We start from the raw sequence: 16,400 nt of genomic DNA on the forward strand, positions 1-16,400 counted from the left end.
GACTTAACAGCTGAGTTTTGGGAATACACTAAAGCAGAGGAAAAGCTTAATTTGGTCTTCTGCAATGCCAAGAATTATCTGCCATGAGACAATGGTGGAGAGAAGGTGGTAGCAAATAGAGAAGTCTTAAAAGTTAATATGAAAAATAGCAGGAAATAGTTTTAAAACTTACTGTGTAGCTGTCCAGAATAAATGCCAGTATAAAACTTTAACATTCCTGTGTTTCACTAACATAATTGCAGGCTCCAAGAATTCTATTTGCAACTAGAGCACCTCTCCAAGGAAGAAAACTAGTTCATCATAGAAATCATGACTGCCAGAAAAGAGGAGCAGTGATGTATGAAAGTATAACCCATTGAACATCAGACCTGACAACCTCAGAGCATCTCCAGGCTAAGTCAGCTAATAACACCATTTTTAATATTTCAGCTAAATTCATAATACTCAGCAAAATTCTATATTCAAGTTCAGTATATTTTTGCCTTAAGCTGTCATAAAGTTTAACAGCAGAGTGTATGTTAACTGGTGAAGCCAAAATCTCAGAAGTACTGAAGCATGAACCGAGAATTAAAATAAAGTATTACAACTTTTTTTTTTATTTTTATTTTTTTATTTTTTGGCAAAAAGGAAAAAAGTACATTGCAAAATATTTCTTAGGGGAAAATTTTGTTCTTTGGTGCACAGAAAAACTCCCATCACGCTAAGTTCCAATTTTTATAATGTTAATGAGGGTCACTTTCACTGATGACAAAAAAAGACTCAATTTGATAAGCTTTTTTTAATTGCCCATTGATGGGATAACCTAGATGAAAACAGAACATAAATTAAAAGAATGCCATGCAACTATTAAGCAATGGAAAGAAGTCATCCAATTAATCTAAATCAATCTATCTTTGCAAATATTACAGAGTATCCAAAATGGTAATGTAAAGGATAAAAAGAAGGCATAAAGGATAAAATGGATTAAAAAGTAAGAACTACCTTTATATTTTGTTTGTTCCTAAAGAAAGTGACTTCAAGGTTTGGACATTTTAGAAATATGTTTAATATCTATATGTTTTAATCATTTTTTAAACTCTCAATACTTACATAAAGCCAAACAGATGTTGAGATTTTAGAGTAGTATGATAACAAATAGCAAAAATCTTATTCTGAAGATTTTCATAAAGTGGTTTATGAATAGTCTTCTTATTACTTCAACCTCCATAATACAATCTGTATCCACTCTGAGCTTCCATTTTTATCTTCTTTCCATATTACTATTTCGTATTTCCAAATATCTGATGCTCAATTAAGAATTATACGTTTGTGCAAAAAAAAAAAAATGCATAACTATCCAGCACAGCAGATCACTAAAATATTCAGCTTTTTTATAATTTACAAAATCTACATCAGAAGTTACAGCCTTTTATAGGTATCAGTAGATGTTACATTGTAAATTGCTACACTCCACCAAATTATTTCAACTGCTCATAGTTATTTGATCTCTGAGTCATGTAATTCCACACAGTACTCTATCTAGCGCCATTCTGCAAATGTGTTTGAAAAAACTCATGTCTAATCATTTATACAGCACTACAACTGATCAGCTCTCTTAAAATGTATTCATTAATTCTAGAAAGCATTTCAGAAACATTTTTTTTTTTTAATTTTCAGTGAGTGAAAAGGATTTTAGAATAACATTTTGAGTTATATCTGAAAGTTAAAGCAGTTTCCTAGGTAAGGACCTCCTCCTGCTCACAATGAAGTTAAAAGAGATTTGCCACTGACTGCAACAGGAATGGGATAAAACCAGTAAAATCTTACTATATTTAGCCTTTGCAGTGAAATAATGACAAAACATAATGTCCAATAAAAGAAGTTATAGTAATAATACTAAAACACCATTTTGCATCTTTATGGCATTTATGGTTCCAAAAGAGTCCTGGTGTAAAGCTAGTAAATAATATCTTCCTTATCTATGTGAAATCTCAGGGAAAGTTTTAGGTATACAGAATGGAATTACGGGAGCTGGAACAATCCCAAGGCAGCAGGGCTAACAGCTGTTCCAGTGGAAAATAAAACAAGATCTGCAAATTCCTCAAGCAATCAGGAATTCAGTTTTATACAACATGAAAATATGTTCTCTCTATATTCATAGTGTTTTTTAACTCCAGATTCATAGCTGAAAAGTATTCATATCTCAAATTCTGAGCTAACTCAGGCACTTCTGCAGTGTTCAATTCTAGAAAAGGAACAAGGAGGCAGGTAGAGGAAGGAATTTGCAGTTTGAGGCTAATGCAGGATAATTAATCTTGCTTCTCCAACCACTGAGCATGCTGAGAGCATAAGCTGCAACTGAAGGCTGTGGTATGTCTGGTAAATTTTATTCCCAAGCCACTGGGCAGCTGAGGGTTTGGGCATATCCATGGAAGACATCTTTGGTTGTAATTTCAAACGGAGACATAGCAGATAGAAGCAGTAGCATCTGTAAATTCACCTTTCAGTTCTATTTCTTCTCTTAGCAAGACCAAATGCAGGAATTACTATACCACTGGAAATCACTGTTACTACAGAAGCTACTTAATTTGTAGGTTTTTTTCATACGTGATTGTGTCATCTGCAAATCTCTCACCTGAAGTCAGTTCAGCTGTGCCCATACCAGACTCTATTTGATTCATAGACCATCTGCCAACTAACCATAAAAAAGCTTATTTGGCTCTACAGGACCATCATGCTCCATCTAGTGAATACTTACATGGCCCATCTAGTAAACAAATGGCCCATACAGATGTGTCTATATCAGACATATTTCTATGGAATGAGTATAATCTGTTATGGCTCTACTCTTCAACAAGGACAGTAAAATCAGCTTCAAAAAAAGCACAGCCAGGTGAGATGGTGTTCTTTAAACTCTATGCACTATTAAATAAATCAGAAGGCACACTGCAGAATCAAAATTCAGAACTTCTTGGTGATGAAGATTATATAAAAACCTTCTAGGAAATCTCTCTCATTATATTTTCTAACATACACTTTTTCGTACAGTCTTCAATTCCAGATTTAGTGGTGTTAAAAAAATATAAAAAGAAAAGATAAGAAGCATAGCTACGGATTTGATCCCTCTCTCAGGACCACCCGATCAAGATCCCACTCCCTGCTGACTCTTCCTCCACCCCCTCCACTGAATATCTCTTTGTGTATACACTGCCTTCCTCTCCTCTCTAGTACAGCAACCTGGCTTTGCCTCTCCCCGCTGCCCAGGCTCACAACCACCTTTACACAGCTTGTAATATCCACTTGGCGTCCTCCACCTCATGATGAATAGTTCTTCCATGGGTGACAGGAAGTTTCCACTTCTTCATGAGGTTCACTCTTGAAGGTGATAATACTGGAAAGAAGCTTGAAATAATTTTTACCTGTGCTATGTAATCATGAAATGCATAAAATTATTTGTCATAATTTGAGCTTGCTGTAACTTAAGTTTCATTTTGAACACTGTTATGATTTGAAACAACACAAGTATGTTGATTTTAACTTTGAGACACGTATTTAACTCATTTAAATGAATGGTCAAATCCACCAAAAATGCTAAGTCTATGAGCCACTTTTCATCTTAAAGTTCAGGTACAAATTTTCCTTTTGATTTCATTAATGACTGGACTTCATTTTGCAAATCATAAAATCTTTTTAGTATTTTATCCTGACAGATACTTCAGAAAAGTAAAGGACTCCCCTCCCCCCCCTAATCAGCATCCATACTTCTAAGGAATTCCTGGAATTGGTGGTGATTCAATCCATTGGACTTTATGAAATTCACAGATTTGATGGTGATTTGCACAATGTTTTTAATGCTTTTGCGCATAATTTTTTTTAATGTTATGATGCATCAATACTTCATCAAATGTCAGTTGCTGGCAGAAGTTGCATTATCTTTTATTAATTATATAAATCCCTCTTTTTTACCAGCTGTCACCTGGGCACTATCAAGAACTATACCAGGTAACTTGACAAGGATTAAACAAAAAAGCTTTGATGTAATTTTTAGGGCTTTGTACAGATCAAGAGATTTAGTAATTTTAATGGCACCAAAGACACTATTTCTTCAGTGACGTTATATTCATTATCAATACCTCCAATAAAAATCGTAAGCTTAGCCACATCTGTAGCATCACTACTTTCATCTGTCACCAAAGCATGAAATTTGAAATTACCAGATTTGCTCTCCTGATTCTTTTGATAGATTTTCCTATTTCTTCAGACTGAGGAAGCTGAGAGATATTATCCAGAGCTTGGAAAAGGTTTTATTAGCTGTGCTGTAAATGCATGTTATTCATTTATTTTCATCAAACATCCGCGTAGTAGAATGACAGATGCAGTAATAAGTGTTCTACAACTTCAGACTAAAGCCTTTTTTATTGCCACCTACTATATCTATTAAATCATCAACTGTTGATTAGCTTGAGGGCTAATCTTGAAATGGCACTGTTAATTTCAGCTTTCACTTTAGAAAGTTTGTGTTTCTTTCTGTATGCAGTTTCCTAATGAGCAAACATTATTTATGATCCTATGCTAGCTTATTTAACAGCTCTCCATTTTGGTGGACATTTATTTCCTAACCAAATTGGCTCTATCAAGAGCAAATAATCCCCCAACCTACTGTACCACTCTCAGTTGCTCATCTAAGTTGGATAATGCAGTGGAACTCAGGAGGGAGTAAGAAAGTAAGAGATTCACCACATTTGTCTTCAGTGGGGGAAGTTAAGATTCAAGGTTCAAGTAAGAGGTCTTTCATACAGCCAGACCCCAACTTCTTGTGCTACATGAGAAATCCTGTAACTGGAAGAAAGTTCTGAAAAAGGAAGAGGAAACAAGGCACTAAGTTATGACTGATTCACACTCATAACCCATGCAGTCAGGTGTGGAAAAAACTGAGATCTGCTAGTAGTTGGGCAGGATTATGAGCACAAACGTGTGTATACATACATATATATATATATGTGTGTGTGTGTGTATATATATATATATATATATATGTGGCTTCTTGGTTGCATTTTCCTAGCTTACTGAAATTCTCCACAACACCCAATTGTGTATAATGGCCCCTTTTTAAAGTGTTAGGTATTACATTTCACCCTAGACCCTCTCCTCCCTCCTTTTATGAAATTAAATGTACTTTGAAAGAACAGTCCTAGATTAACAAGGAGCTACTTTATAAAAATTTCTGCCCTCCCCCAACTCTTTTACTGTCTTCTCTGCCTCAGCCATGGCAAAAAAAAAAAAAAAAAATTAGACTCTACGTATAAATAACTTGAGCTCTGATATGGAACTATTAATGCAAAATTGACTGCAGTGATCAATGCCACTACAGAAATGCTTGTCAGACCCACCTATTAAGTACAAAATCTCTTGGCTAAAGTCGTAATTGATTCAATCTGATACTGTGCCACAGAACCAGGTATTTCTCTATTTGACAAGTCTAAGGATTGTTGTTTTTCCCAGTGAAATAAATTTTCTAGGCCGTGAAACAAATACTTGCTTGCTGATGCTATTCTGATGCTAATACCACCAATATTCCTGAGATGCTTTGGACAGCACAGGGGCTGCTAAAGTCTGGAAATGCAGACTACTAAATTCAATCCTCAGAAATAATCAGCATCAACACACAAAATGAACTTCGTACCAATAAGCATTTCCAGTTCTGAAACATGACTGGATCAGTTTGAATGCAGGATGCCAGGGACAAGCATGAAAGCTATTTCATGACAATACTTTCAATTCTTCAGCAGCTATTGTGATGGAATTTTATCATACTTACAGTCTCTGGCTGAGATAAGAGGAAATACAACACTGTATTTAATTCCCTTTCTCCTTCACTAAAAAAAATTCTTTTTTGACTGCACACAAATAATAGACACCAATGAGAATGAGAAATACATTGTTGATTCCAAATCACAGGCAACAGCAATGAATTCAAGCCCTACTGGAACAGGGCACAAATGTCAAAGGTTAAAGAGATTATAAAATTATAAGAATGCTTTTAAAAGTATTTTTTAGAATAATGCTGTATTATCCACTAAAAATGTAGTAACAATTATCTCCAACACATACTGTATTTTTACCACCACCTGGCTATACTATGGAACACCTACAAACAGCATAGTGAGAGCAAATAAAGTAATTAATATATCTTTCCAAGCATAGTCAACAATTTTTTTCCTAACAGATGACATTTTTGCAGTTCTAAGTTTACTAGTAATCTTCCATAGTCTTTAAAAAGGAAAAAAAAAAAAAAGGAGGGAGTGATTTATTTTCCTACAATTTTCTAGATGAGTTTAATTCAATAAGCACTAAATATGAGTGTTTCCTGAAAAGCCCCCTGAAAGACAGCTCTAATTCTTTAGTAATAATCAAGATCCCAAGTTTTATTATGCTAGTATTACATTAAATAAATGTAGTTTTTCTTTCCTTCATCCTTTAGGAAAACAATCTTGCTTTAAGATAATTATTCCAGCCTGGAAAATACTCAACTATTTTTCACACATACTTGATGTATATCTTATTGGTAATATCCTATTTACTGCTGTGTGATAGAAAGACAGAAAGACAGATAGAAAGATAGATAGATCTCATAGATAAAATTTTGTTTCTCATCACTTCATCACTGCACTGATTCAAAGCAGTAACATTTCAACAGAGACCTCCATAGATACTCAGACTCTAAAATACCTCCAGTGGATCTGTCAGCTGTACAAGGAGATATCTCATACATCTAAAGTGGCTCAAAACGTATAGTACTTCTTATCTTTCATTTTCTGACACTTTGGTTATCAGAAAAAAGACATGTTATTTGACAAAAAGAGACATATTTAGCCAGGAAACAGGTATATGGTGGTTTATAAATCATGCAGGTGACAAGGCTGCATCCCATTTACAAAACTGGTTTTACCTTGATTAAGAAAACTGGGGAAAAAATGTCCAAAATCCTTTATGAGATCTTTGTTATAGCAACTCTCCATTAACAAGTGAGTGTTTTGGTAGGCACAGAATTAGGAAACATTTAAACTCAGTTCCAGATCAAAAGAACTCCCATCTAGGACATTGGTAGTTGCAGTCAAACCATTCTAGCCATAAACTTATTCAACCTCAGTGGATCAGGCTGCAGAATTAGAACATTCAGATTAATAACATTGTAGGAACATCCCCTGCAGCTCTTTTGTCTATTTGTATCACATTTTTCATCACAGAAGTCTTTCTATTTGTACAACAGTGTCTGACTTACCTTTTTTTTTTAAAAAAAAAAAAAAAGAGTAGCAGATAACTACATTATTGTTTCCTGATAAAACACCAGATAAAACTTGTTTCCTTGCTCTGTATTTCAAATACACACACTTTACTGTAAGCTTGATAACCTCGGTGAGAATATAATAAGAAAATGAATCATTTTTCTTAGGGAAAAAGAAAGTCTGGAGAAAGAACAGAACCTTCAACAATGTTTAAAGAATAGCTATAATGTCCCTCTCTACTCTTCTCTCATGAGGCCCCATCTGGAGTACTGCAGCCAGGTCTGGGGCCCCCAGTTCAGGAAAGATGTGGAGCTGTTGGAGTGAGTCCAACAGAGGAGGGCCATGAAGATGATCAGAGGGCTGGAGCATCTCCCCTATGAAGACAAGCTGTGAGAGCTGGGTTTGTTCAGCCTGGAGAAAAGAAGGTTGCGGGGTGACCTAATTTCAGCTTTCCAGTATTTAAAAGGCGATTATAAACAGGAAAGGAATCAACTTTTTACAAGGTTAGACAGTGATAAGACAAGGGGAATAGTTTTAAGCTCAAGGAGGGAAGGTTTAGATTATATGTCGGGGAGAAATTCCTTACCAAGAGAGTGGTAAAGTGCTGGAACAGGTTGCCCAGAGAGGTTGTGGATGGTCCATCCCTGGAAGTGTTCAAGACCAGGTTGGATGGGGCTCTGGGCAACCTGGTCTAGTACCAGATCTGGAGGTTGGTGGCCCTGCCTGTGACAGTGTGGTTAGAACTTGATCCTTGGGGTCCCTTCCAACCCAAGTCATTCTATGATTCTGTGATTCTATGATTCTATGAATTTCCTTTCTAAACAGGATTTCTGACAGTAAAGCAGAACAAGCAACATCAATGACCTGAAATTCTGATGTGTAAATAGAGTATTACTCATGTCAAGACTTCAGGCAGTAGACTAAGCCATTTTCTAAATCCTGCTTCCAAGAAAATAAGAAATTGATCAGAAAAACAGAACAGAAAACTGGAAGAAAAAAAAAAAATCTATAATCAGGAAGTGGCACCCACTTCACTCCCAGCAAGTCTTTTCAAAATTATTAACAAAACAAAACAAAAATAAACAACTAACCTCTACCACCACAAAATGCCACACAAATACTGGGTAAAGGGAATTATGATTTATGATGTCACAGTGTTTTTGATATCATGTGCAAAGAGAGCATATGAAAGATGACAATGACCATGACAATGACTATTCTTAATAGATTCTGCATTTTCAGATTTTTGTCTTCACCTTCTTCACTTCCCCCTCCTAATCATTAAAACATACTTTACTGCACCTGGAGATAACATTTTTGAATACTGATCAGACTCCTCTTATTTCTTCTTTCAGAAATTCATTTTATATTTGGTGTAGATTAAATCCAGTAATAAATTAATGGGTTTTTCCTGTTTAAAATAAGTCATCAAAAACAAATTGTAGAAATTTTGTATTCAAATATTTTTCTGGAAATTAAAATTACATTAAAATGTGATCTGCCACTCCCAGACTAAGGGCTGCATTCCCATTAATGTTTTAAAGTAGGTCAAAAAAGAAAGCAATGTATTAGACAGAAGAATTTAAAGTTTAAAAATATTTCTGGTAAATTTCATCTGTTCCTTTGATTTTCTGAGCACTGTAATCCAAAACTTTCATGTCTGCTTTGAAATTCTTCTTCTTTCACTTTCTAGAAAACTTTATATATTGTTTGTTCTAATTATATCTTAAGGAAGTCTATCTGCTATAGGTTTTCTTGTTTTCTTATCTTTTTGATTAGAATTTTTTAGACCATATTGATTTTTTAGACCATATTGTAGGAACAAGAAGCATAATCCTTTACAGATAAGAAAACAGAAAACAAACGTAATATTCTGTACTTGTCACTATGTACTCGAAAAAACAATACAAGTATAATCTGCATTTTTCAGTGAATAAGTTAATGATTACACTGCTACCATAAAACAAATGCCAGATTTGGTTGTGCATTGTTACAGTCACCAAGTGCATTGTCACTTGGTAAAATACTCTTAAAAAAAAAAAAATTTAGAAAGTGATTCAGACAAATACTGAACACACTGAATAATCTTGCAGTAATTTCATTAAGAACTGAACATTTAAAGTACATCAGCATGGTTGAAGATGGTTGGCAAATCTTTGATTCATTCCTTCCCTAAAGGGATGCAGTTCACACTTGAGTTTTTGCTAAAATTAAGATAAAAGAGTCTTCCACATTTTAGAGGTGCTGATTTTTTCTTTTTCTTTTTTTATTTTGTTTTGTTTTATTTGTTTCTTCTATTCCTTTAGGGTGAGGGGCAGTGATTTAGCCAGTAGAGAGCAATTAAGTAGTCTTAATGATATCCATCAGTTTTAACATAATGGGCTTCCTGGACTAAACAGCAGGCAAAAAAGAATAAGATGGTAAAAATGAAGCTGTGTAGCCAAAATAGAATTTCATCCACCTTGAGGGATGCTGTGCTTGAATTAACTCAGAACATACATGTCTGACTCCCCATAGAATCTGGTTTACAGCTGTCACTGACTGATTTATCAACAATGTGGATTTGTTATAGATGCAAAATACTTTTACTATAGCCTTCAGCTAAACAAAATGGAAAAAGAAAGCAAATTTTGTATTGTACTTGCAACTAGATTCCACTGCTGCCTTGCCACACAATTGCTCATTAATTACAAATCCTAAATTAGTTTCAGTTGTATTGTGATAAAAAGCAGCTTTCCTCAGCAGTTAACAAGGACACCAAAAAGTTGAGCCTGCACTCATTTTTTATATGTACACTTTGACATTTCCTCCTTGAAACAATCTGTGACATGTATGACAACCTTAGTTCTGCTGCTTCAAAATGTTTTGAGGTTAACTGATTTCCAAGACAATTTAAATTAACTCAGGGACAGAATGTGACAAGCAACTGCACAGCAGCAGAAATGATGCCAACTTTCTGCATGCTCTTGCCACAGAGATATTCCTACAAGCACTGCTAGCATTCACCACTGAATTACACGTTTCTTCAAAACTCTGATTTCCTTATCTAGCCATGTTGCAGGCCAACATGCTGCATAAAAAAAAAAAAAAAAAAAAAAAAAAAAAAAAAAGGATGCCAGGAGCTTCTCTCATTTGCTATAACTACTGGACACTGTGAAGATCGTCCTCCCTAAAATGGAGCCTGCTCAGCTCTCTTGAAGGAGAATAGCTCTGCACACTCTTGAACATGTATACTCCTTCAAATTCTGATATCTCATAGACTTGCTAGAATTGCTTAAAAGCAATTTTAGGACTACATTCCTTATTGCCTCTGCTAAAAAAGAGGAGCAGTATCAAAGAAAAAGTTGCCATGAATTTGCAATGGTGTCACTGAAAACAGACTTAGATAGGTACTGTATATGATTATGCTTGTTCAGTCATAACTACCATGCTTTGTACTTGACTGTGAAAAATTAGAAATTTTGAAAATATGTAAATGTCTCCTGAAATATACTGGTGGATGTTTTAGGATGTACAGCACTTGGAGACATTAGTGTACTATATAGTGTACTATAATCTACTACTGAAAATAAAACATGTGGAAAATAGGTGCTTTCAAATTGCATCCCAGGTACATCTTAACTACAAAAACAGTCACTTAAAAGGCACTGCAACTTACAGCACTCATGGTTCCCTTAAAGCAATTCTGGGTTGTTAATTCAGATCACATCAATGCTTAAAAATTTGATGAGTAATTAAACAACGTCATCTCTTGGCACCAGAAGACAGGTAATAAACAAAGCATCCACTTTAATTGCAAAGATAAATTAGAAATATCTGAAAATAAAAGAAATACACACCTATCTTTTTTTTTCAAGAGTATTTTAAATGCAGTACTTGCTTGAGCTACTGACTTAAAATCATGAATTCCCTCCTCCCCCAGAAATTGCTGCTTAGGACTTACTGTTACTCCGAAAAAGTTTGTTTCATTCATAGCATCCAGAAAAATTTTGCCAAGTTTGTGATTTGTATAATTAAAATCTTCAATTTTTTGGTGCTTGTTGGTGGCATTGAGATACTTCATTGCACGCTGCAAGGTCTTGGCAATCACCCATATTCCATCATAGGCGTAACCATGAAATTTGCTGGATTGTCCATCACCACGCTTTGCGTTGTATTCCCTTTCATATTGTTGTGGAGTCTGCAGAGGAGAAAAATTTCAGTTTTACTTCAATACTTAACATTTCACTGATTCGTGTCCATACAGGACAAAGGGAAATGTCTTTAAACTAAATGAGGAAAGATTTATATTAAACATTAAGAAGAAATTCTTTACTTTGAGGGTGGTGAGGCCCTGGCACAGGCTGTACAGAGAAGCTGTAGATGCCCCATCCATGGAGGAGTTCAAGGCCAGGTTGAAAGGGACCCTGGGCAGCTGAGCCGGTGGATGGCAGATCTGCCACCCTAGAACTCAGTTGTCTTTAATGTGCCTTCAAATCCAAGCCATGCTATGATTCTATGAAACCTGAACCATAAAGTGCACGCTCTACTTTAGATGAATGGATCACTAACGTGGAACAGACAACCAAAGCAAGAATTAAGAAAGAAACAGTAATTCCAAAAATGTGTACTGTCTATGTTACAAAACTGATGGTGAGGCCACGAGGGGGATTGAGGAGACAGGAAGACTGAAAAGTAGTTTGCTTCTCTGTATGAAGGACAGCTTTATTTATTTTGCTTCCATGCAGAAGGCTTTAGTTCAACCAGAACTATCAGCACGGGATGCATACTGGTGAGCCACAATACTAGAACATAGAGTCTGTATCCCTAAAGATAAATGCTCTGATTATACTCTATAGAATAATGCAAATCAAATGGTCTTTACTTAAGTTACTACTTGCTTAATGTGCAATTATTTGAGTGGCAATTTGCCTATATTTTACAAGTTTATTATGCTCTTTATGATGTTCTCTCTTATGATGAGTTGCCTTTTCATGAAGTTGCCTTTCCTGCTCACTCAGCAAAACATGAAAAACAACAGAAGAAAAAATGATGAAAAATAGCAAAATCAAGCATGTTTATTCATTGATGAGAGTTTACAGGCATTTATACTATGATAAAATGTTATGTACTTTATATATGGAAATACTACATATTTATGTGTTTAAAGAAACCCCCTCCAGTTCAGAGAGGCACAAATAATCAATGACATCAGACATTTGCAGGACTAGGGATAAACATAAATGTTTTCTATTCTGTAAACAAAAATATTAATTTGCCATAATGCAACATGTGATATTGAAGACTAATTCAAGCTTTATTGTGTATTTATCTGTAAGGTCCATAAAGGGTAAAGACAACAGTATCTAGGCAAGGGACTTTAGAGCTTTTAAGGAAATTCTCCCTGAAGAGAATTCAAATGGATTTTTAAATATTTAAGAATTATGAATCAGTGGAAAAAAAGAGAATAACGATGATGACTGCCAACTCTCTGCAGAAACACCTTGTAGTTTGGCCTTCCTCCTATGTGCTTTACTGTGCCAAGATGCTTGAAGACCATAACACATTAGTAGGAGGAAAAATACTAACCCTTCCTGATATGGTCTTATTCATTTTTGAACTGAGAGGCTCAAAATCCACTCCAATATAACCTTCCATGGCTGCAAGAAGATTTTTACTGAGACACTGTGAAGAATTAATCCAGGATTCCCACCAAAGATTTTCATACCACCCTGGAATAATCCACTGATACTTGCTGCCATACATTTCTTCAACATAAGCCTATAATGAAAAAAAAAAAAAAAAGAAAATGTATTTTAATAGACATATTAAACATCAAAAAAAAAAAAAAGTTTCTCTTCATGATTTTTGTTTGTTTTTCCCTTTAATAACAAAATAATGTCCTTACAGAAAGATACAAATGTATTTAGAACAGTTTAGAATAACTGCTTTCTAACAACGAGGACTCCTTTCTTGAATATTTCTGACTTTAAAACTAAGTTCCTGAGGAGAGAATTAGCTAAAATCTCATCTGTTTTCAATAGATCATTCACTCAAAAGCAGAATAGAATATTGAATTCTAAGACCAGGAGAGAGAAGGAGGAACACTGGCAGAAGGTACCTTGTTTCCATCAGAAATTTTATATAACACAGTTATTACATGTGTGGCAGGGCCACATTTAAGCTAAATTTCACCAGCGCATAAACCAGGGTATTGTCAAACAAAAGAACTTGGAGCTGAGACAAGAACAAGTCTCAGTGTTGCAAATATGAGTAATGTGACTGAGATAAAGTAGACCATAAGGACATTAAATAAGCACTTTCTTCTGAGGAGTAAGAATCAGTGATAAACTCATAAAGCAAGCAACCATCAGTGACTTTTTTTTTTTCAGTTAAGAAATTTCTTCTATTCCATGTGAAAACTGAACACCACTCACTGTACTTTCAGTTACTGAGATGATGGTTATCTCCTTTAAATACATAGCAGACACATCTATCAGGAAACACAACTACTCAGTGAGCACATCTGCTGATGTACCTAAAAACAGATCTATTCAAAATAGATATTCTATTGTGAACAGTGTACTAGGATGAAGTCAGAAAATTTTATCTCAAATATTTTTCTCAAGTTTTGTAAGTAGATGTTTTGCTTTTGACATTTCGGTCAGACTCAGTTTCAAAACAGCAGTTTTTGTTTTTTTGTTTCTTTGTTTCTTAGCATAAGCACTGTTGGAGATACAAAATAAAAAAATCCATTTTTTCAAAATAAGTGGTGTAGCATTAAAGCTCCTAACTGGAAGACCTGTAACTTCTTACACGATCTTTACAGCAGGACAAAACAATGAGAGTAAAACGAGGAAATATTAGCTATTCTGAACATAATCATTTTTAAAAGATCATTCCAAGAGACTATCAGATATATAAATATGAACTGTAAAAATTACAACATGGGAGAGCCTCTTAAATATATTAATACCCAAATTAAAATTGGGCTTTAAATCTGTGGAAACTATTGTATTTCTGACAAGTCAGTTTAGAAATTTATTGTGCAGAAAGCAGTTCTCTTTGGTCCTTGGTCGCAGGAGCTTCTGTTCAGCTAAAATCAAATTTCATGCATTTGTACACAGTGCTGCTCAAAAGAACTTCAGTCTGAAACCCACTGTCTGCCATCTCGTATCATACTTATTCCATAATTCTCATAAATTGCTTGTCTTTCTCATTAATTTTATCTTTACAGAAATACATTTGTTTTCGTCCTCCTGTGACACGTTTTAAAGAGATCCAAAATAGTTTCCATTTTAGAACAAGATGATTCAAGGTCTTTCAGTGATACAGTGTCGTTTACTTGCCAGTTTTCAAATCACAAAGGACACAAATTAACACAGAGCACCACTGTTTGAGACGGGCAGTCTTCCACAGCTTCCTCTGCTCTATACAGGTTAAGGTGTCAAGCCAAATACTACTGGAAAATATTGGCTCTAACTACTTTAAGTAAGCCCATTGTAAGTGCAGAAATGTTTCATCGTTCATCCCACCTTGTCTTCAGCTCTCAACTACTGAAATCAGATCTGTTGGAGTTATTCTGTTTGCTGGAGCACTTGAGCCTCTTTTCTTTATAATCCGTAAATGTCTTGGGATATTGACTGAAAATTAAAAGTTTCCAAATGGCCAAAAATTCTATCCTGGAAATGTGAAATCATTCCCAACAAGGCTGCTGTGAAACTTTCACATGCCTGCAAGAATTTGATCAGTTGTCTAGATATTGCTAAAGAAGAAAGACCTGGAAACTCTTCCTTTGAGATCTGATGGATTAGTAGGGTCAGAAGGGTGTGATGGTCTTGGGAAGCCAAACTGAGTAGGAAGAAAATCAGCTACTCCCAAAGTTGAGCACCATGACCGTGCAGTCTCTTTGTCAGGGACAGCAAAGCTAGTGTTCAGGCATTTCCATATGTTGTTCCAGAATATTTTATGATTATTTCAAAATATATATATGTACATATATATACATATGTGTATGCATACATATATTGCCACCATTTCCTCCCTGTTGATTCTGCTGCATGGAGATGATTTTGATGCTTAAAAAATGTATTTCCTTGACCCAAAATACACGGATCTTGCATGAGCCATTTGCATGCACACCAATTAACTCTCACAGGTTTTAGCTTCTAAGAGGAAGATTTCTGTGCAAGAACAGGGCAAAGAACATTTACATGCACTTTATACCATCAGAATAAAAAGTAGTTATGGTGTCTTCCCAAACTCTCCTGCATGTGCTAGGCAGGCAGTCTTGGACATATTTTTTTTTTTCTCATTGTGAGAATAATTTTGGTATTTTTAGAAAATTTTTCACTCTTGTTTGAATCTATTAAGAAATGCTTACTTAGGACAAATATCATCCTATAAATGCAAAGTACTTGGTGACACGGAAGGTCTGGCTCAACACTCTACACAGATACTTTATCACTGTCAAAAGCTCACAATAATAAACAGGGCTACTGTCCAGAAAGTAGCCAAAGACAAAGTGGGATGAATGATGAAACATTTCTGCACTTACAATGAGCTTACTTAAAGATTAGTTGATTACTGAACCAAGTTTTAAATCATGTTTTAACTGAGCCTTATAGCAATTTGATAAAACAGCTTTTAATAATTTGGGAAATGAAAATCTAATTTCTAAAAATGCTTAAGATTTTGATTAATTATTAATACACAGTAAGTTTAAATAAATTCTTTTATTCTATTTAGGACATACAGAAATCAAGTCAGAGGACAAATAGGCACCATAACTTTTTAAAGAGGCCATCGTTATTTGTTAGTTTTAGCATAAAACAATTATCACTATTATCAATAACTGTGAAATGGTTTTCAGTGTGTCTGCAGTGATGTGGATTCATCTCTTTGATTGTTGCACACTACAGGCTGACATTACTCAAAACAGGGTAAGCAGACTGGTAAAAAGCTAAAGGTTATCACTGCTGGTGCTGATTGTGCATTCATATGCAAATGAAAATCTGCTTCAGTTTCTTAAAAGAAAACAGAAGCAACAACAAAACACACTTCAATCTGTAATGAACCATTTTTACACACTTCAGAATATGACCACTCTTACTCAATCTTTAGCCTTTGCTTAAAGGAACAGTTACATTGAATGTC

General features: G+C 34.9%; 1 protein-coding gene across 1 annotated transcript in view; it reads right to left on the bottom strand.

The window, feature by feature from the left end:
• The window catches only part of GABBR2 (gamma-aminobutyric acid type B receptor subunit 2), a gene marked incomplete at both ends in the record, with an annotated part of 442,331 nt that overhangs the window by 207,156 nt on the left and 218,775 nt on the right, over positions 1 to 16,400 (bottom strand). Inside the window, 2 exons of the mRNA XM_079533247.1 lie at positions 11,209 to 11,445; positions 12,834 to 13,025. Coding sequence (XP_079389373.1) covers positions 11,209 to 11,445; positions 12,834 to 13,025 — 429 coding nt within the window. The remainder of the gene's footprint in view (positions 1 to 11,208; positions 11,446 to 12,833; positions 13,026 to 16,400) is intronic.

Source organism: Tetrao urogallus (assembly GCF_951394365.1).
Source record: "Tetrao urogallus genome assembly, chromosome: 3".
In the NCBI taxonomy this organism is placed as follows: Eukaryota; Metazoa; Chordata; class Aves; order Galliformes; family Phasianidae; genus Tetrao; species Tetrao urogallus.